Source organism: Polyergus mexicanus, unplaced genomic scaffold (assembly GCF_030449975.1).
Source record: "Polyergus mexicanus isolate NDT 795.1 unplaced genomic scaffold, iyPolMexi1.0 SCAF_14, whole genome shotgun sequence".
NCBI classification, from domain to species: domain Eukaryota; kingdom Metazoa; phylum Arthropoda; class Insecta; order Hymenoptera; family Formicidae; genus Polyergus; species Polyergus mexicanus.
In genome coordinates, this window is record NW_027223334.1 from 3,070,586 (window position 1) to 3,093,085 (window position 22,500).

Sequence of the window (22,500 nt, forward strand, 5' to 3'; positions counted from 1 at the left end):
GTTGCCCAAGAAAATGTTCACCCAAGTTCATCCCATTAACATTCCAGAGACCTTGCGCGTAACGTTGTATTAATAAATAGCGTTAAAAATATATTGATATAAATATATATATTTTCGTACAATAATATAAAACCAGATATAACAAAATAAATTATTTTATAGAAATAAATAAAACACGATTAGTAGTAGAAAAAGTAAACAATAACTTAACTTAACATAAACAATAACTTATTTTGAAATAAAATTGTATATAAGATTTTAATATAAACTGTAATATAGGTTTATAATTAAATTCTTTATATGAATATATAAAATATAATATATATCATATATTATATTTTTATATATTATATTTTTATTTTTAATTTATCTACGTATATATATGTAGATTTCGAAAAAAATAATACTAATATTCGGTTTTGCTAATAAAACACCCACAATTTTTTTATAATATAGATATAAAAATAAAAGTGAAATATGAAATATATATATATATATAAAATAAATTTCTTTATTCCCAAAATATTCCCAGATATCAGTTTCACTAAAAGAGAGAGAGAGAGAGAGAGAGAGAGAGAGAGAGAGAGAGAGAGAGAATTGTACAGAGAAAATTTATTACAAGTTTAGAAAAAATATAATTTTTCTTTATTCTCTTTTTATTATTCAATATTTATTAAGAATATAAATCGTTTTTCTTAAATGCGTAATGCATCAATTAATCTTAAATATGGTAGTCTTAAATGTAGAAAACAAAATGTATCTATCTAAAAATAATATGATTAATTAATTTCTTTTCTTTGTATGGAACGAACTTTGGTAACCTTCATTTATCATTTTCAACAAGAAACGCACGACAAATACTATAGCGATAATAATAATTGCTATGCAAAGTAGAAGAAAGGCGTACACATCGACGAGAGATAATTGCCACCAAGTTAAATCCAATGCAGGCGATCGCAAGGCGTCGCTGCCGTATTTAATAATATATTCGATCCAAAAAATAGCGGTATCAAGCGCGTTTAACGGCCGATCGAGAAATTTTTGAGACAAGTTTCGAGCAGATTCTCTGAAACAAACAAATAATGAGAAAAATATAAGCTAAGAGCTAATTTATCGTTCGAAAGCGAAAGATAAGAACTTGCAAATTTGAAATAACAATCAAATATTTATAGCATATTTAAGACTAATTAGATATAAATCATGAGCTACATGTATCACATCTGTAAATGCATAGAGATATTCTCTCGTCTATTTAAAAAAATTGTTAGTTTTTATGAAATTAGAAACAGATTGTGTGCTAGTACTTGTATATAGGATCCCATAAGACTGCGTTTAAGGCTGCGTCCATATCTTTTTCTGTCATTTTTTTGAAGTCCAATCGCACGGCAATGTTTCTGGCAACATATGCATCAATATTCATAAACTGATCGCCAAAGAGTGGTATACCGATCATTGGGACACCGTATGCTACCGCTTCCTGCGTTCCCAGGAGTCCGCCATGAGTGATGAAGGCTCTTATCTTAGGATGCTCTACGACAGCATTGTATTTACATATTGGATAATTTTATAATTTCTACAAAATAATGACTCACTCAATATTTTAATTTGCGACATCCAAGGAGATATGTAAACATTTTCGGGTAAAACAGGTGGCAATTTCTCCGGATTCGGTATCTTCATTAAAACACGCACGGGTGCTATTTTGCCTAAAGAAGCGTAAAGTATATTCAGGAATTCGCGTGGAAACGTCTCAATCAATACCATAGAACCAAAAGTAAAGTAGACGAAACCGTCTTTACTATCGTTTATCCATTTTTCCAAATCCTACAAAAAAATTTCTTGATGCAAAACGAATATATATATATATATATATATATATATAAATTAATATAAAAAAACAATTGTTTTTAAGAAAATTATTTACAATGTATTTTTTTAAACAATTTTTTTTTGCATTAATTGCTTTATCCTATTATTCTGTACATAAAAGTATTACGGTTAGATTATCGAAAACTGAATATTTTACGAAATATTTTATTTTTTATATCAAAATATATCATTATTAAAATTTAAAATAACTCAAAAAGCACTTAATGAAAAAATACTTTATTATAGTGTTTTAGAAAGCTCTCGAGATAAGCTATAAGAATATGTAATGAAAAATAGGGAGTTCCATTTAAAAAATTTAAAATGATTTTTATATGACCTTGACGGTGCTATTCAAGGTTATGCTAACATTATTATATAATGCGCTACTTAGAGCTCTACAATTTTTGCATGAAACATTTTTCACGCAAATGCGTTGTTTCCTCAGAAAACTGCTGATACGGGTGCTCTGTTACACCCTGTATATGTATATACATACATTTGTTTACGCTATACGTTTATGTTATATCTTTCATACATAATAATTAAAAGAAAGAAACATAATTAATATTCTATTACTTAAACTAGTATCATTTGTGTTATTAATAACTAAGAGATAATGTGATAATAGATTTAGCTCATATATAATATCATATTTTCACTATTAAAGAAAACAGATTTTATAAAATATTTCGTAATATCGTCAAATGGAATTAGAATTATCATTTATCGCGTGTCATCATTCATCAATGATTCTTTCTATGCATCAGTATCACCCAAAAAGATCTATACATCAATAAAGAAATCATAATTTTAAAAAAACTATTGCTGAAAAATTATGTACAATACGATTGAATGTTGTTATTATCTTTTATGCGATTGGCTAATTGGTTTTTTCACTGTACATTTATTTCGTATATCGTAAATCATGAACTATTGTTACAGTGCTAATCATTTATTTTGATAATTTTGATAATGAATATTAATGTAATACTATATATGAAAATATAAAATGTTGTAACAATCTGAAAATTAATTAAACTCTACATAATTATATATATTAAATACCTATCTACTCTCTCTCTCTCTCCCCCCCCTCCCTCCCTCCCCTCTATCCCTCACCCTTTCTCTCTCCCTTTATCTCTCAATCTTTCTCTCTTTTTTTCTCTAAATATATTTCTCTATTAAATTCTGATAAATTAAATCTTTAAACTGCAATTGATATATTAATTTTTTATTTCTTTCTTTCAAAACACTGATGACAAGCCAACAAATTGATTTTTAAGTTTTGATCTTTAAAGATTTACAAATATGCAAACATACAATATGCAAAGTGCATAAAAAAATTTACATGCTGATAATTCTTTAAAACGTTTTTTATGAAATATTATCAAGTATTAATAGTGTGACTACAAGAAACTAAATTGTTCCTCACGAATCGCGCAAATCGCTTCATGTGCCATATTGAATAAGTGGAAATGGTTCTTATATAGATCGAAAGAGTCGACTTACAGGTTGTAACGTTAAGCCTTCGTCCTGGATATGCAGTCCCCCCACATCCACAGCAGCAGGTATCTTTGGCTGAATCCTATTTAGAGAAAAGTGAGAATTGGTGAGGATTAATGCTACTTTGGATTCTATTTCCCGTACATCCGGCATGTCATCTCCAAAGTGCTTTCTTATTATCTCGTTCTGCACTCTCGTGAGATAATTAAAGTACAACTTGGAATAGAGCGTGTGCAGCGTATTGTACAAACGTTGCCAGAAATTCATGGGACCAGTAAAACTCAAAACATTGTTCGGTATGAAAGCCAAGTTCTCTGGTTGAGCGATCAGTGGAGGTAGCCATGGGTACAGTGACGTTGTGCAAATCCCGATCAAAGGAATGTTCCACAAATGCGCGAGGATTCCGAAACAATGACCACCAAAGACCTAACATAGAGCACATATCTTAAAACATACGATATAAGAGATATCAGTGTAAAATTTATGATATTAATATAAATTAGCTAATATTGTTAGCGAGAATAATTGATTAGCTAATTTTTAAAGACTTGAGATAGTTTATATTTTGCAGCCAATCAATATAAAAAGTTTGTCGTACGACAAATGTGATATCGGCCTAAGAGTGTATATATATTTAATAATAAAAGAAAAAAAATACATTTCGTTTTAATTCAGCATTCTTAAATTTTAGTTGTTAATAGCAATTTCTAATTATCAGCTGTTTTAGCTTTATTAATATAAATAATTTATTTAGTCATGTGTACGATTTTATTATCAATTCACATTGTATTCTATTATAATCTATTGCATTTTATTACATGATTAATGATCCTATTACATGTTTAATGATTCTATTAATATTCCATCACTAATTCATACATTTACTCACATTTTTATAAATAACGTATGCATTGCTTTTTCTTTGATTTTTGGATATTAATTAAAATAAAATTACATAGGCTCAAAAAGATAAATCAATATAAGGTATAATGTTAAGTCAATACCAGAGCCGAAACAGCTTATGTAAAAGCGTGCGCGAATGTATATTAATCCGAAAACTGACAATGAATATAAATTGAAAAACTAAGTCACAAAAAGAAAATTACATTGATCAGATGTTTCGATCTCCGTTTTAGGATCCTCTTCAGCGGAACATAATAATAAGCCGTTATATAAACATAAATATAAAAGTAATCGCGAGTCGATACGAATAAGGTCAATAAATTCGTTATGTCTTATAAACAATACCCATGTTAATAATAAAACGGAAAATAATTTAAATTGTATAGCTTAATATTATGTTCCAGTAGGCTTATTCTCTAACTTCGCAATGGGGCGCTATTCTGTACACAGTTACTGATAGCTGTAGGTTCTGTAAGTGTCGTTGCGCATATTTTTTGATATATCAAAATACATGCGCAACGACATTTATATAACCTACAGCTATCGGTAGCTGTATACAGAATAGCGACCCTGAAACATATCGGAAAATAGTTGCGCAACGATGCGTAACGATAGCGGATTTGTCGTTAAAAACTACAGAATAGGGCTGCTGAAGAAGTTCCCAAAGTGAAGATCGAAACATCTAGTAGTCAATGTAATTTCTTTTTGTAATTTAATTTTTCAATTTGTACTCAGCTTTCGGATTAATACATTCTCGCACGGTTTATATTTGCTGTTTTAGCTCTGGTATTGGCCTATTATTACAATTTATACTTTGATTTAAATATTAATATTTTACCATCTTTATTTGTACCTTATTATGATAAATCATAAATTAAATTAAAAAGAAAAGAAAATCAACAAAGATATTTTTATTATCAGATGTATCGAATATAATATTTTATTGCAAAAGATTAAAACTAATTAAATCTAATTAAAGCTAATAAAAAAATATTTTTAATTTTTCTTAGTAAACTTTAATATTCTTTTTCACGAATAGATATAATAAGATAAATCTGTATGAATGCAATGAAAAATCTGGCGCTGTATACTAAGATTTTTACTAACTTCTATGAGCACCGCATCATAAGGTGGATCTTTCGGTGGATTACGCGCCAGCTCTTGAATTGCCGGATTTTCCAAATATCCGCAAATATTATTGCCTATCACTTCTGCAATAGTATACACTAGATTTCCTCTAAACAACTGTTGCATATATTCATATGATACATTGTTAACGAATACTAGAGGCGGCACAAGCTCCACAATATCAGTATAATTAGGATAAGATGTCTTCAACGGAAAGGGACTGATCACGTCGACCTGATGACCCTTCCTGGATAAGCCTTTCAACAATTGCTCGAACATAACAAAATGGCTCTTACCAAAAAAGGGAAAGAGTCCGAGCAAACGATATCCATGACAAACTGACAGGCAGAATAACCAAAAAAATACTATTTTTGGCATCCGCATTTTTTCACGCACTACTATATGAATCTGAATCCTAGAGATAAAGAAATGATTAATTCGATAAATTGTTTTGTTGGAATTTTTTATTGCTTTATTTGAAATTATTTGGATTTTATTGTTATATTTTATTTAATTATTTATTTAAAATATAATTTTTGTTCTTTAAATTAATTTCATTAAATTTAAACTTTTTGTTAGACGTGATGAGTTTTAACTTATTTGTTAATATATTTAAATGTCCAGTTAAATATTCTCTATCTTTATGAGCAATTTGGCTACTATTCTACATAATATATTGTAGAATAAAATGATTAAATATAATAAACTGTCAATTTTATATAATGACACTTATGACACTTTGTCAACTATATAACTGACAATAAGCGGTATATAAGACTGACAATTTTAAGTATAAATGGTTGCTTAAGTCATATATATATATATATAACATGGTAGGGATAAGTGCGTGTATCTAATCAGCATATTTATCTAAAGATAATACTTTTTGCTTCCTTGCTTTTGTATGAAATTTATAAGGCTCCTGAGTAGTCGCCGCGGCCATATTGGAATGATGACGTCAGAAGCGAGAAATGACATGCTAAGAATTCTTGCGTGCCATTTTTAAATAAAAAGATATTTTTAAAAAACAAGACTACAGATCGCTTTAGTATACTCGTAAAATTGTCCGAAAACTAAGCTTTTCCTTTGACAAGTAATAAATAACTGTAAAATGAGTGTCAAAGTAAGCCTAGTCATACGGGAAAACATGTAGTTTGACAGCTGTTGAAAGAAGTGGAAAATGTTCTTTTTACATAATACTTAACTTGCTAAGCTTAGTTTTCGGACAATTTTATAAGTTTCACAAATACGTTACACATCACAGCATTAGCATAAAGTGAATAATTACGAAATGGCACGCAAGAATAATTTGGGTTGCCAAAACGTCACTTTTAACGCCTCATAGTTCATCGATTTGCAACGTGAGGCGCTGCATAAAAATTCTGACATATGGGTAACACGCTGGTAACTTGTAGCTAACACGTAACATATATATATAGTATATATCTTTTATATATCTATTATATAGTGTAGTACTCTATTAGAAAAATACTTGAGCAAAGGAAGGGCGCAATGCTCAGCCATTTCCCAAAAAATTTGATTTTAATGATATTTAAATAATATATTTTCTTATATACAGCTCCGTTAGGTCGATTATTGAGAAGGCGACATAGCTCGGACATTAAAGGGTGACCACGCATCAGACCCGGGTACAATTCTTGTCCCTGGCACTTTTTTTCTCATTCTTTTTTATACAATCTAACAACGAATATTTATTCATGTAAAATAAAGTTAATTAAATTAAATTTTTTTAAATTGCACTTTTGGAAGGCAATTTTCTTTAATTTATTCAATTTAATTTATTCAATTTTAATTTATTATTTTATACATTCTATCCGATACAAAACGAAGTAAATAAAACGCCACTTTTTGAACATAATTATAATTTAATACAAAATTACAACAAGTAATTACGACAAGTATATCATCCGAATAATTGTAATCGATCTGTAGAGAATGTTGATGTTACTGATAATAAGGATAAATAAGTTTTGACACATTTGTTTGTAATTTTGTATTAAATTATAACTATGTTCAAATAGTGGCGTTTTATTTGCTTTATTTTATATTGAGTAGAATGCATAAAATAATAAGGTTGTAAGTTTAACAAAAATTATGCTCAGTTTCATGAATAAATTAAAAGAAAATTGCCTTCCGAAAGTGCAAATTAAAAAAAATTTAATTTAATTAACTTTATTTTATATGAATAAATATTCGTTGTTAGATTGTATGAAACAAGAATGAGAAAAAGAGTGGCAGGGACAAGAATTGAATCCGGGTTGGATGTGTGATAGTCACGCGCTTAATGCCCGAGCTACACTGCCTTTTCGCTAATTGATATAACGGAGCCAGATATATGAAAGCCATATTGTTTAAATCATTTTCTTGGAAATGGCTAAGCATTGCGCTCTATCCCTTTGCTCGAGTATTTTTCTAATAGAGTACTACACTATAAAAGCCTTTTTCAATTCGGTAATCCTAAAGTCGCGTCCTCCCCTGCTAGTCACAGGAACATGCGCATCGTAAATATAATAGCACAATACTCTAGTTCTCTAGTAGTAGAGGTTCTCATTAAAATTTTCTATTCAATATTTTATTTTGTATTAATAACAAAAATAATTATTATTCTATTATTATTTACGTATATGTACGTTCTATAACAATTCAAAATATTTATGTTTTATGGTTATCAAAGTATTGTGCTATCACATTTGTGATACGCACGTTCTTGAAACTAAGTGATGCGCTCCTTAGTTACGATTTACGATGCAGTGATGCGTTGCTAAGGAGCGAGGGATAAGAGGGGAGCAGCGAGCAGTGGGCGTGAGCTAAAAAATCCAGCCGAAAGTTACATATAAATCCCAGTTCACTTATAACTTATATCAGTGTTGCTGGGATTTACTTGCACATTTCGGCCCGATTCTGTGGCTCACGCCTATTGCACCCCACTCACCGCTCGTGCGTTAGAAACGAGTCGCCAGATATGTGTGACTAAGGACCGCGACGCTTCGTCTCATTGTCAGGAGCGTTTATATGTAAGAATGCCCAAATATTGTATAATAATAAGACAATACTTTTCTAAATACACCGCAAAAATTCTTAGAATTAAAAGTTTTTTTTCAATATTTTATAATTTATTGATATAAAATATTGAAGAAAAACTTTTAATTATAGAAAAGTATTGTCTTATTATTATATTTGGGCATTCTTATATACGGACGATCCTGAGACAAAGCGTCGCGTTCCTTAGTTACGCGTATCTGGAGACTCGTTGCTAACGCACGAGCGGTGAGTGGGGAACAATAAGCGTGAGTCACGAAATCGGGCCAAAATGTGCAAGTAAATCCCAGCACTGACTTATATGATAAGTCGTTGAACAGGGTTCTTATTCCTACCGCAGTATCTTTATTCCTATGTCGCCACCGTCAACTCGGAGTTTCACGGTGACTACTCAGGAGCCATAAGTGTAATATAGTATTTACTTATTATTCTTAAAGTGGATCTTACTGCAACAAAATGTTATTTGCTTTGTCAATATACGTACATAATTTGTATATTTTAATTTTCTTTGCATACGTATAACTATATTATATTATTTCATAAAAAAAAAGTTATATAAATATCTCGCATTGCATAACATGCTACTATATAATATTAGTTATACATATATGCAAAGAAAACCAAAATATTCATACATAGTATTTACTTATTAATTAATTGTACTTACTGTCTCTGCTACTGTTACTACCAAATCTCTATAACTTAATATGTTACGCTGTTTAGGAAAGTTCTTCAGCCGGAGTTGCATACGGTATAAGATCGTATACAATTCCAGAGGTGCGTTCCGTATTAAGAGTCCGAGCACAGACTTTTGCATAAGCGCATAATCATAAGCATAAGGAAATTGATTGGTCATCTTCATATACATAAGGAAATGGACCAATCAATTTCTTTATGCTTATGGTTATGCGCTTATGCAAAAGTCTGTGCTCGGACCCTAACGTCTGGACGACAACTTTTTATCCAAAACCGTTCCGTTTACCAAGGTGTAACGTCATAACTGCGTTCCGTTTCCACAATTTCCGAACGTCCAGGCGACAACTTTTCGTCGTGCTTATGACTCCGATGAAAAACGTCACGCATGAGTAAAACGACGTAATATAATAAAGCGCGACGGTCAAATATATGTAGATTTGAGACAACCTCGGTGTGTGACGTCATACCTCGTCTGGACGAGGTATGATTCTAGTATACGAGACGCACCCCAGCCGAAGAAATCCCAACTATAAAAGTATACCGGTCTTCTCGAAAGGATTGATTTTAGATAAGAGTCGGACTTCCGAAAACACCATCAAAATGATAATATTAAGATATCAATAAGTCTTCCAATGCATCGATTTTAGAGGAAAAAAAGACATCATATAAGTCTAGTTTCCACCGAAGTCGTCAATCCGATTCTGTTTCGGTGCGCATCGAATTTAATGTACTGTTTCCACTGAAAGTAGAATAGAAGCGAGAAAAATTGATATTTCAGTAGAGCCAACTTAACTTTTGCTTGTGAATGTAAATAAACATAATCCTTGACAATCTTTTTGTTAATTTTCCGTTTTGATGATTAATACGAACAAACGATAACTGTTACGAACATCGATATATAGATTATATATCGATTGTATATTGATGGTTATAAAATAATGAAAAATAAAAGTTGGCACCATTTAGTCTCAACCGTTTCCACCGACTAAATTTTGTGTCAATTCGCTGCCACTCCGACAAAGCTTGTAGATCGAAATGGGAGTGAAATGAACGCAGTCAGTCGTGTTTCCATCGACTTAAATTTGGTTCTACGCCGTACTAGATGCGAATTAATACTTCGGTGGAAACTATAGACCAGTGACATCTAAAAGAATTCCACAATCTGACTTCTTTTAAATATCAAAAAAATGTCATTGTTAAGAACCGTTCTATTTGTAGTAATATATATTTTTGGGCGAGTTTTTTAATTTATTGATTGATCAATCGCATGATGCGCAAGCAAAGTCCTGTATTTGCTACATTTATGCATTATGCGATAGAACAAACGATGAATTATAAAACGCTCTTTTACATTTTTTTTATTTAAAGAAAAATACAACTCTTAGTATACATTTTTTAATAACACTTTACAAGAATTTTGCAAAATATAATATTTTATAAATTATTTTTGTATAATAAAAATAACTTTATAATACAATCAATTTGATAAGTAAATAAAAAATTTGTCATATAATTGCACATAGATTATTATTGACAATGAAATGCTTTATCCTATTTAAAATTAAAAAATTTTATAATTTAATAATTGTTATATTGTAAATATTTTAATAAAATTAAAAAATTTTATAATTTTATAATTTTACATGAAAGAAAAACAAATATAAGCATATACAGGGTGTCTTATTTTAAAGGACCCACTCAAATATCTCAGAAACACTGCGTTAAATCGAAAAATGTTTCAAACAAAAGTTGTGTGGCTTCAAGGGGGCCATAAGATAGTGACAATGATTTGACCTTGGAAAATCATTTGAAGGTCATGTGAAGGTCAACTTTAAAATCTTAAATGGAAACCCTCATTTTTTAGTTAGTATTCTTGTAGCTGACATCGAGAGCTTTCCAAAACACTATAACAAAGTATTTTTTTATTTAGTACTTTTTGAGTTATTTTATATTTTAATCTGACATATTTTGATATAAAAAATTAAATATCTCGTAAAATATTTAGTTTTTGATAATCTTACCGTAATACTTCTATGTATAGAATAATGAGACAAATTAATTTGTGCCAAAAAAAACAAATAATTGTTTAAAAAAATACATTGTAAATCATTTTCTTAAAAACAATTTTTTGGAACATCCTCAGGATCATCCTGAATATGTCCAGGACGGTTCAGGACATTCGTAGGATGTTTTAAGATATATTATTATAAATATATTTATAAAAGTTTAATACGCATACATAATTATTTTTAGTTGTGTCGGCTATTTAATATAATTTAGAAATCTTAAGTATTATAATAAGTATTAATGTCCTATAAATGTCCACTGGATAACCCCTGGATGTCTGTAGGATATATCTGCCCTGTCATTATATTGGATGTCTTTTGGATTTCCAGAGGACATATACATGTGCAATTAATTGTTAACATTAATTTCATTTAATATTAATAATTGAATTTGATGCGCACATTTTCATATATCCAAAATTATTATTTATTTAATATTTTATGAGAAATGTTACTGTTCGCAACATTCCAAAAACTTTACAAACAATAGTATTCAATCGCTAGTTCGTTTGTTTACCGCTATGCGAACTCGTATTTGAGATTTGATCATGAGAATTATATAAAACTTGCAAAGAGCAACTGACAGGAAATTACAAATGTAATTATTTTCTATCAGTTCAATTTCTGATGCAATCCCAACATAGGGAATTCAGATATTGGATTGTTTAGAAAATATTACACAACTCAAATCCGGGAGCCAAACCTAAAATATTCATATACAGCAAGAAAGCCTCAGATATTAAAGAACGGTGAACTATTTTTAATATTAGATTTTTAATATTGGCAGTAAATAACAAAACATAATTTTAATTTATATTTAAATTTTAAAATTTGCTCCTTGAAACATACGAAAAATATCCCTAACATATCCTATAAAAATCTTTAGGATGTGCCACAGGATCTCCCTGGATTCTCCAGAGGTTAATATACGGCTATCATTTACTCTTCCTCAGGACATCCAGAGGAGATCTGAGGATTACAATGGGATATCCTGAGGATATCCTACATGTATGTCCTGGATGCCCTTTGGACGTCCTAAGGACATCCTTGTCTGGGTTTACACCAATATTTTAATTACTTAATTTAAAAAAAAGATTGACCACCAAACGTTTTAATTAGGTTACCAATTATCACCAAACGACCACCAAACGATTAGATAATTTTAATTATTAAAAAGTTAAAGTGGTTTGGCTAACTTTACGGAGCTTATAGTTCAGTGGTTCAGTTTGAATCAGAGAGAAGATATAATAAAGGACGGAAGCCATAGGTAATCGTGTAAGTGGAAAGATCAGACGATTAGAAAGAGATAGAATCAAGTGACCTGGCTGTCATTGTCTATTCGCGCATGCGCAGTTTTTGATATTTAGTATTAGCAGTTTTATAGCAATAAATTTGTTGCAATAACAATTTAACTGCAATATATTTTTCGTATTACTTTATTATTTGAATCGAATGCAAATCGTTTATTGAATTTAATTATATATTTTACTTGTACAGTAATATAAACAAAATTTTTGTGATTTCTTTAAAGATTAAAATATATCGAAATTGATAATTTGATCATTATGAAACTAATTTATTTTTAAAATAATTTGTAAATGTAAATTAAAATTTACCTTTATTAACACTTAAAATTATAATTATTACATTTATTTATGGTTTAATTTTTGTCTACTTATATATTGCAAAATATGTTTTTTAATAAATTTCAACTGATTTTCTGTCATAACAAAACATTTATTTATTAGATCTTTACAAATTTGTATTAATTTTCTTTAAAATATAACTTTATAATATTTTTTACTATGCTAACCCAGACAGCACAAAACATCCTCAGGATCATCCTGAATATGTCCAGGACGGTTCAGGACATTTGTAGGATGTTTTAAGATATATTATTATAAATATATTTATAAAAATTTAATATGCATACATAATTATTTTTAGTTGTGTCGGCTATTTAATATAATTTAGAAATCTTAAGTATTATAATAAGTATTAATGTCCTATAAATGTCCACTGGATAACCCCTGGATGTCTGTAGGATATATCTGCCCTGTCTATTATATTGGATGTCTTTTGGATTTCCAGAGGACATATACATGTGCAATTAATTGTTAACATTAATTTCGTTTAATATTAATAATTGAATTTGATGCGCACATTTTCATATATCCAAAATTATTATTTATTTAATATTTTATGAGAAATGTTACTGTTCGCAACATTCCAAAAACTTTACAAACAATAGTATTCAACCGCTAGTTCGTTTGTTTACCGCTATGCGACACGCGAACTCGTATTTGAGATTTGGTATGAGAATTATATAAAGCTTGCAAAGAGCAACTGACAGGAAATTACAAATGTAATTATTTTCTATCAGTTCAATTTCTGATGCAATCCCAACATAGGGAATTCAGATATTGGATTGTTTAGAAAATATTACACAACTCAAACCCGGGAGCCAAACCTAAAATATTCATGTACAGCACGAAAGCCTCAAATATTAAAGAACGGTGAACTATTTTTAATATTAGATTTTTAATATTGGCAGTAAATAACAAAACATAATTTTAATTTATATTGAAATTTTAAAATTTGCTCTTTGAAACATACGAAAAATATCCCTAACATATCCTATAAAAATCCTTAGGATGTTCCACAGGATCTCCCTGGATTCTCCAGAGGTTAATATACGGCTATCATTTACTCTTCCTCAGGACATCCAGAGGAGATCCGAGGATTACAATGGGATATCCTGAGGATATCCTACATGTATGTCCTGGATGTCCTTTGGACGTCCTAAGGACATCCTTGTGCTGTCTGGGAATGTACTCTCCCGATTCTGTATGCTCTACTCTGCGCATGCGCTAACAGACAAGGACAGCCAGGTCACTTGACTTTGTCTCTTTCTAATTGCCTGATAATCTTTTAGCTGACTCTCGCCCTCTATTATATCTTCTCTCTAGTTTGAATAACAAAAAACGCCATCTCTTGAACCGCCATCGCGTCGCGTCACATCGTGACGTGACGCGTGACGCGCTCAGTGGGAACGAAGCCTAACTGTAACCATAACCTATAAGCAAAATTTGAGGAATTGGCAGTCTAGTATTATATAGAAGTCTGTGGTATAACTTAAAGAGGAATCTTTTTAACAGATATTCTCTGTTAACAATAAGAGAGAAACAAGTGAAAAAAGAGAAAAAATGGATATAGAAAGAAACAATAACGATAATATGTGATGTGCTATGTCCAAAAAAAAAGACATATCCTTACTGCAAAAAAAAAAAAAAAACTGAGAGACTGAGCTATTTCTCTTATAATATGCTTTAATATGCTTATGTGTGATACATATTTCCCCGCAAGATCTACATACTAACATATTTATCATACGTGGAGATATCATATGTATATACACACATACATACATATATATATATATATATGATTAAGGAGTAATATACACGTCACACGAATGAATTGACAGTTTAATCGAGTTTAATGAATCGTGTGCCACGACATAAAGTAGCGTGTTTTGTGCAAAGGTTAGAAAAATTTATAAGAATTTTGTAAAAGATTATGTCCCATGATGTGTGATATATGAAAGTAATTTCCATCTTGGTACATATCGAAATTAAAATAGATCTTATAAGGTTGAAAAGGTATATAATCTATATTTATATAAAATCTATTATATTTTTATGTAGTTAGTGTTTGTTATATATGCCTTATGTCTCAAAGAATCAGTTACAAAAAACAGTTAAAATTTCAGAAATATAATTATACAGGGTATCCCAGACTTATCGCACCACTTGATAATATTAGATTCTTGGGATTATTTTAAGATGATTTTTCTTCAGCAAAAATGTCGAAGCATCAATAATTTCCATTTTATAAACATTTTAAAAAGAAGGGCTTTCTGCAAACTAAACTTTATAGAAAGTTAAAACTACATTCTTTAGTTAATTTCAGATAGAGTTTATTTTAATAGGAAGAGAGAATGTTAATTTAAGGCTTAGTTACAAAGATATATGTTGGAAAAAATTGGAAACCTGCAAAAAATAATGACTCGGCATTTTCGTTAAGGAAAAATCATCTCCAAATAATCTCATGAATCTGCTATTAGCAGGTGATGCGGTAGATCTGGAACACCCAATCAATTAAATAATATAAGTATATAGTAGTATAAGTATATCAATTAAATATATATATCTTTATATATGTTTTTTTATAAAATTTTTGAGAAATCTATTTTTCTATTTATCATGATCACTCATAAAAGGTTCGATTAAAACATTTGCGTTTATTATTTTTGGTTAGTATATAAAATAGCAATAACTTGAATATGTGTAGTAGATAAATAAAAATATATATTTTTAAGGGCATGTATTTAAAAATATAAAAATATATCGACTTCTTGATAAAGAAAGTAATAGGAGAAACATCTCTTTTGTTAATATATATGTATTATTATATAAAATTTGGAACATATTAATTAGCAATAATGCTATTTGTGCTATATATCTTACACAATATTTGTTTATCATAAAAAAATCAATTTATGGGATTCAGAAATTCTTTATTTTAAAACTTTAACTGCTGCAATTTAAAATAAAATCTATAATTTGATTAATTTATCATATTTACAAAGGATGTATGTAAGATTAAAAATTATTATTTAAATTCTAGCTTAAACATTCAGTTTTTATTTTGCATAAACATTGACAAAATTATGACACATATTTATAATTTTTATCTTACAAAGTAAGTATTAATTATAAAGATTATGTAACAAGTATTTAATCAATATTACACTTTTATTTGTTATATACAATATTATTAAAACATTATATGACACCAAAAAATAGGATATATGGCAAATTTTTAAATTTTTTTTAAATTATAAAAATTTTTTATATATTTTTAATAAAGCTCATATTATGAGATAATTGCTTCTTTATCTTGTTACAGTAGCATTAATTGTGATATATAGCAAAGAATTGAAATTAATTAAAATTTATGAATTATACTCAAAGAGAATTAGTAGACTAAAATTTCTTTCTTCACAAGTAATTTAATATATAATTTTTTATATCTCTGTAATGTTGAAAATAAAGTAGAATAAGATTAAAAAATAATATATAATCTTTAAGTAGAACAAATTTTTATAATGTGCTTTATGTAAATATCATAAATTCAACAATATTTATAAATTTTAATGAAACATGGATATGCATATTGTATATTTTTGATATTACATTTAGTTTCACATGCCAAAAAATTTATACATTTTAGGATTTAAGAAAAATATTTTAATATATAAATATTGTTGCTATATATTAATAACAAAATATTACTTTATTAGAAAGTAATAATACAGTTTGATATTTAAAAAAAATAATAATCAGTAATTTATGTATTTATTTTGAATAGTACTATAATTTGACCTTTGACTTACAATAGAGAGCTCATCTATTGTATAACATATTTTTTAATGATATTGCCAAGTAGTTTCTCAATATATTTTATTATATATGTATATGTTTAATTATTCCACATTTATCACAGTGCATTTACAATAATGATGAAGATTGGTGAACTTAAGCTAGACAAAAAATTCTTTATATACAATTATTAACATTGGTATTGATACACTGATTAGAATAAATTATTGTGAAATAGTGCTTTGTATTATAACATAAAAACAATTAGTTTTGTATTATATTATTTTAATTTGGGACATGTAAATGTAAAGATGTTCCATTTAATTTTTCATAATAATGCACATGTATAATGACTACAAATATTGATGGATGCACTATTTCTGGCATTACAAATGAGTAATTGATCAATCAAAATAAAGAAATCTTTTATCCTTAGTCAATTAAATGATTCAAAACGCTTATAAGTCTCTTAGTGAAGCATATTTTATACATATACATACATCGTATCATATTATTTTGAATTAAATATTTTTAACTGTGAAAAATTTTTATTACGAATGATGTATATTTATTCATGTTATAAAAAAGGCTTGTAATATATATTTTCAAAGCTATTTATAAAAAAATGATAATATCACACACGCGCGCACGCATGCACACAACAGTTATTGCTAAATTATATTTTAATCTTTCACATTAAATTTTATTTACAGATTAATTGTTTAGGAAGTCATGTTGGTTAATTCTACTGCCATTCAACATTCAAAAAATCAAGCTCCTACTAATGGTGCTCAGAGAACTGCTGGAAAAAAAAAATCCACTCCAATGGAACACAGTTTGACCCATCCACACAATGTTTCAATCCAGAATTTGGATCCAGATCATTTAACACTTTGGCAACATCCAATTACAACATTACATTATTTCTTTAGCGAAGTGTTCATTAATATACTTAGTTTAGTGAAGAAAACGTTGCTTTACAAACGAACAGTATGTATTATAATTTCAATTATAATACTATTTCTTCTATCAGGCCGAATATCCGGTCCACAACAACAGGTATGTTGTGTCATTTATAATTATGGACATATATTAATAGAATTATATTATTACTTTATGTACAATTCTTTGTTTAATTTCTTTGGAATATAATCCAAGAACTATTAAATATATCCTTTTAAACATAGCTGTTTTTTTAATCTATATGAACAGGAATTTTATCTTAATGCAAGCAGATATCAAGGTAGATTATCATTAATCATTATTAGTATTCCTCTTTTTCCAATATATAATGTATATATATATATATATATATATATATATATATATATATATATTTTCATAACTAATAAACTTTAAATTAAAATTCTATAAAATAAAGTTTAACTAAATAATTGAAAAATATGATTTTAATACGGGTATTTACATATATATAAACTACTCACGAAAATTAAAGAAACATCTAATTTTTTAAGAAAAGTAGACAAAATTCAGCCAGCTGTGGCATCATTAAAAATGAATAAAATTTAAATTTAAAAAAATGGGTTTTAAAGCTTAAAATCTTTACTTTTGAAAGATCACTATTATTTTTGGGTTTTTGTAAGTCCGGGTATTTTTACATATAGAAAACGACGAGCTGGACTAAATGGGAAATTTTTTTCTCACTTTGTATACATATATACATATATATATATATATATATGTTAAAAGTGAAAAACTACAATAAATGATGATTTCTCTTGATATTTTTGCTAATAGTAAGCAAAAAACGACGATGCCTGCGCGTATACGTATAGTATACATATTAAGTGTCTCATATAAGACATAAGCTTTTTCTTCGCCAAAACTATTAAAAATAATAAAATTACTTTTTTTGGCATTTTAATGTTAGCTTCTATCTTTTACATGATGGAATATCGATATTAAACCCCTAAGAAAAGAGGGTTTTATTCATTTTTTAAATGAAGTATGATTTGTTTTATATATATATATATATATATATATTTTGATTACGAGATAGACAAAATCACAAAAAGCGTATGTTTTGGTCCCTTTCTTTGGATCATACTCAGTGCAATTATAAAGTATATGGAAAATGTTATATCAAAAATGTGATAGTAATAATACGCAGAACAAAATAGAATTCTGTCTTGAACATTGGTGTATAACATTTGCCTTCTGTACAACATGGGTGACTAACTCAAGTTTGGTATAATTATATTGCTAGTTATTTTTTAATGTAGTATATTTTATTGGACAGTCTCTTTCTGTCTCGAAATTCTATTATATAACATTTATCATCTGACAATATGGATGACTCATTCTTGTTCTGCGTATTATTACTGTCACATTTTTGATATAATATATTCCATATACTTTGTAATTGCGCTGAGAATGGTCCAAAAAAAGGGACCGAAACGTATGCTTTTTGTGATTTTGTCTATATCAAAATATCAATATAATTCGATTGTAATAAAACATATGTGAACAAGTTACCGTGCTGGCTCTTGAGATTGCCTTTTATTTCCTTCGTATAATATATTCATAAGAGCCTTTATTAGTTAATTTGATTTTATCATTCTATATATAAAAGTATTAAACTAATATTATGGAGAAGTGATATATACACACTTTACGAGATATTACATATTTTATGTTATAAAGTCAAATTGAATTATGAAATATTTCGTAAACTGTTGATTTTGTAATCATCCTATCTTAATATTTTGGTACACAGAATGAATAAAAGAATCTATATTCATATTAGACACATTATATTTATATATATATAATCATGATATTTTTTTAGTAAAATGAAAATTTTTTACTTCTTTGTAAAGATACAATATTCCATCATAAAAGATTTTATTGTATTCTATTGTATAAGATTTTAGTTAAAACTGAAACGTGAAAAAAATTTTTGCTATCTTTCCAAAAAAAAGCATGTATACTTTAAGAGAAATTATGTGTGTGTGGGTGTGTGTGCGTATATATATATATATATATATACAATACATATAATATATGTCTAATGTGTGTAAGAAATTTTTATCTTCATATAAAATAATTCTTGTGCTTTTTATTTCTAGATTTTTAAGTTGTGGGAAGCTAAGATTATATGGTGGTTATATTGGATAGGGCTTGGTGTACTATCAAGTGTAGGTCTTGGAACAGGTTTGCATACATTTGTGCTATACTTAGGGCCACACATAGCAGCTGTTACTATGGCAGCATATGAATGTGGTGCTCTAAATTTTCCTGAACCACCATATCCTGACCAAATAGTATGCCCAACGAAAATTGATCCAGTGTGGATAGTAGGTATATTAAATATTATGAAAAAAGTACGTGTAGAAGCCATGCTATGGGGAGCTGGTACTGCACTTGGCGAGTTACCGCCATATTTTATGGCTAGAGCTGCAAGAATAAGTGGACAGAACAGTAAAAATGAAAATTTTGATCAAGATTTAAAAGAATTAGAAGCTCTAGAAGAGTTAGAAAATAAGAAAAATGTGTCGTTTGTAATGCGTATCAAATTGTCTATGAAGCAATTTGTTGAGAAAGCTGGATTCTGGGGCATATTAGCTTGCGCATCAGTATGTATAGTTTTTTTTTTTTTTTTTCTAATTTTTAGCAAGAGATTCTTTATAAGCAATGATATAATTTACTTTTTATATATTATATTTATCAAAATAAAATTTGACAGATTCCAAATCCATTGTTTGATCTGGCTGGTTTGACATGTGGGCATTATCTCATTCCATTCTGGACATTCTTCGGTGCGACGTTAATAGGAAAAGCCGTCATCAAAATGCATATACAACAATTAGCAGTAATCATAGCCTTCAATGAAGAACTTTTAGATAAATTTATTAGTTTATTAGCAATCATACCATTTGTTGGCAGAAAATTCCAACAGCCATTAAAGAAATATTTTATTGAACAGAAACAAAAGCTACATGTTAAGTCATCTATGGTAAGTCAATTTTACAAATTATAATAAGCAATATGTATTGAGACCAATCTCAAAATAAACATATTCTTACAGGACGGAACAACTACAATATCATGGCTGTTTGACAAATTTGTAACAATAATGGTCTGCTACTTCTTAGTGACGATTATTCATGCACTAGCGCGAAATCATCATCGTAGACGAACAAAACCGTCTATTGATTAAAACTTAAGAGATATAGGAATTAGAAATAAAGTTTTATTGCAACATATAGATAAATATAAATTGTTTTTATGGCAAGAAAAATAAGGTATATAAAAATATGGGGAATATGTTATATTTTCCATTTCTGCAATTTCAGTTTACATTAGAAGTACATATTTTACTTGATATATTAACTAAGCCACATATAAAATATTAAAAATATCTATTCTTCTTTTTGAATGTATGTTTATTTTGTTATAATACTTTGTGATCACAACAAGATAATTCTTGTTGTGTGTACATGTTTGCATGTACAATATATAAATATCTTCCTTTTTCCTTTATGAAACAAATATTTTAATGATATACTGTAACATTTCTGCATAATTCAAGTTTTTACATATTATATCATTAGCACAAGAATTAAATTTGGGCAATTTTGCAAATAATGAAAATATATATATGCTGTAATCAATAAATTATCTAGCTAAATTTCTATAAATTTGGTATGCATATATTAAAACAAAAATAAGATTAAAATCTCGAATTATCAGCTCCAGTTATTTCGCATTAGCAAAAGAGATATATAATAAACTATTGATTTACAAAAAAACAATAGATTATTAATAAAACATTAAATATTTTAACCAATTTATTATAATTAAAACATATGAATGTGAGTTTATAATAAAACTTTTTTATAAGGCATATAGAAAACTTTCTATTCTGCATAACCACAATTAAAGCTCCTGAATAGTCGCCATAAAATTCTGAGTTGACGGTGGCGACATGGGAATAAAGATGCTGCGGTAGGAATAAGAACCCTATCCAACGACTTATCATATAAATGAACTGAATTTATAACTTTCGGCTGGATTTTTTAGCTCATGCATACTGCTCCCCTCTTACTCCTCGCTCCTTAGCAATGCATCACCGCGACGTAAATCGTAACTAAGGAGCGCATCATTTAGTCTCAGGAACGTGCGTCTCACAAATGTGATAGTACAATACTCTGGTAACCATAAAACAAATATTTTAAATTGTTATAGAATGTATATATACGTATTTAATTATAGAATAATAATTATTTTTATTATTAATACAAAATAAAATATTGAATAGAAAATTTTAATGAGAACTTTTACTACTAGAGTATTGTACTATTATATTTATGATGCGCACGTATCTGCGACTAACAGGGGAGGGTGCGACTTTGGGATCACCGAATTGAAAAAGGCTTTTATAGTGTAGTACTCTATCTATTAGAAGAATACTTGAGCAAAGGGATAGAGCGCAATGCTCAGCCATTTCCAAGAAAATGATTTAAACAATATGGCTTTTCTTATATCTAGCTCCGTTCTATCAATTAGCGAAAAGATGGTGTAGTTCGGGCATTAAGCGCGTGGCTATCACGCATCCAACCCGGGTTCAATTCTTGTCCCTGCCATTCTTTTTCTTTTTTCATACAATCTAACAACGAATATTTATTCATGTAAAATAAAATTAATTTAACTAACAATTTTTTTTTTAATTTGCCCTTTTGGAAGGTAATTTTCTTTTAATTTATTCACGAAACTGAGCATAATTTTTGTTAAACTTACAATCTTATTATTTTATTCTACTCGATATAAAATGAAGCAAATAAAACTATTTGAACATAGTTATAATTTAA

The 22,500-nt window shown here is 28.4% G+C and overlaps 2 protein-coding genes across 5 annotated transcripts; one reads left to right on the top strand and one right to left on the bottom strand.

The window, feature by feature from the left end:
* Positions 1-663: 663 nt before the first annotated feature.
* On the bottom strand, positions 664-9,603 carry LOC138939418 (UDP-glucosyltransferase 2-like). Of its 3 annotated transcripts, none has more exons than XM_070307179.1 (7): positions 9,446-9,603; positions 9,131-9,164; positions 5,383-5,818; positions 3,379-3,798; positions 1,593-1,824; positions 1,305-1,530; positions 664-1,066 (listed from the first exon to the last, which is right to left on the bottom strand). In XM_070307179.1, exons 3-7 carry the CDS (start codon positions 5,785-5,787, stop codon positions 784-786), a joined length of 1,566 nt encoding a protein of 521 aa, XP_070163280.1. In that variant the 5' UTR covers positions 5,788-5,818; positions 9,131-9,164; positions 9,446-9,603; the 3' UTR covers positions 664-783. The 3 variants fall into 3 exon arrangements, with proteins under 3 accessions (XP_070163280.1, XP_070163281.1, XP_070163279.1); XM_070307180.1 differs by lacking the exon at positions 9,446-9,603 and adding an exon at positions 8,799-8,909 and having other exon boundaries at positions 9,131-9,307; XM_070307178.1 differs by lacking the exon at positions 9,446-9,603 and having other exon boundaries at positions 9,131-9,306.
* Positions 9,604-14,251: 4,648 nt separating this feature from the next.
* Positions 14,252-21,109, top strand: LOC138939149 (vacuole membrane protein 1). Of its 2 annotated transcripts, none has more exons than XM_070306726.1 (5): positions 14,252-14,770; positions 17,383-17,728; positions 19,759-20,265; positions 20,376-20,645; positions 20,718-21,109. In XM_070306726.1, exons 2-5 carry the CDS (start codon positions 17,402-17,404, stop codon positions 20,847-20,849), a joined length of 1,236 nt encoding a protein of 411 aa, XP_070162827.1. In that variant the 5' UTR covers positions 14,252-14,770; positions 17,383-17,401; the 3' UTR covers positions 20,850-21,109. The 2 variants fall into 2 exon arrangements, with proteins under 2 accessions (XP_070162827.1, XP_070162828.1); XM_070306727.1 differs by lacking the exon at positions 14,252-14,770 and adding an exon at positions 14,781-14,887.
* Positions 21,110-22,500: the final 1,391 nt, after the last annotated feature.

Bases quoted from the DNA above. Each gene is read 5' to 3' on its own strand.
- LOC138939149 (XM_070306726.1), top strand. From the start codon at position 17,402: ATGTTGGTTAATTCTACTGCCATTCAACATTCAAAAAATCAAGCTCCT. The intron at 17,729-19,758 runs GTATGTTGTGTC...TTTTATTTCTAG, and splicing joins TATCCGGTCCACAACAACAG to ATTTTTAAGTTGTGGGAAGC. The intron at 20,266-20,375 runs GTATGTATAGTT...AAAATTTGACAG, and splicing joins GCATATTAGCTTGCGCATCA to ATTCCAAATCCATTGTTTGA.
- LOC138939418 (XM_070307179.1), bottom strand. From the start codon at position 5,787: ATGCGGATGCCAAAAATAGTATTTTTTTGGTTATTCTGCCTGTCAGTT. The intron at 1,531-1,592 runs GTGAGTCATTAT...ATGCTGTCGTAG, and splicing joins GTCGCAAATTAAAATATTGA to AGCATCCTAAGATAAGAGCC. The intron at 1,067-1,304 runs GTACTAGCACAC...TGTTTGTTTCAG, and splicing joins TTATGGGATCCTATATACAA to AGAATCTGCTCGAAACTTGT.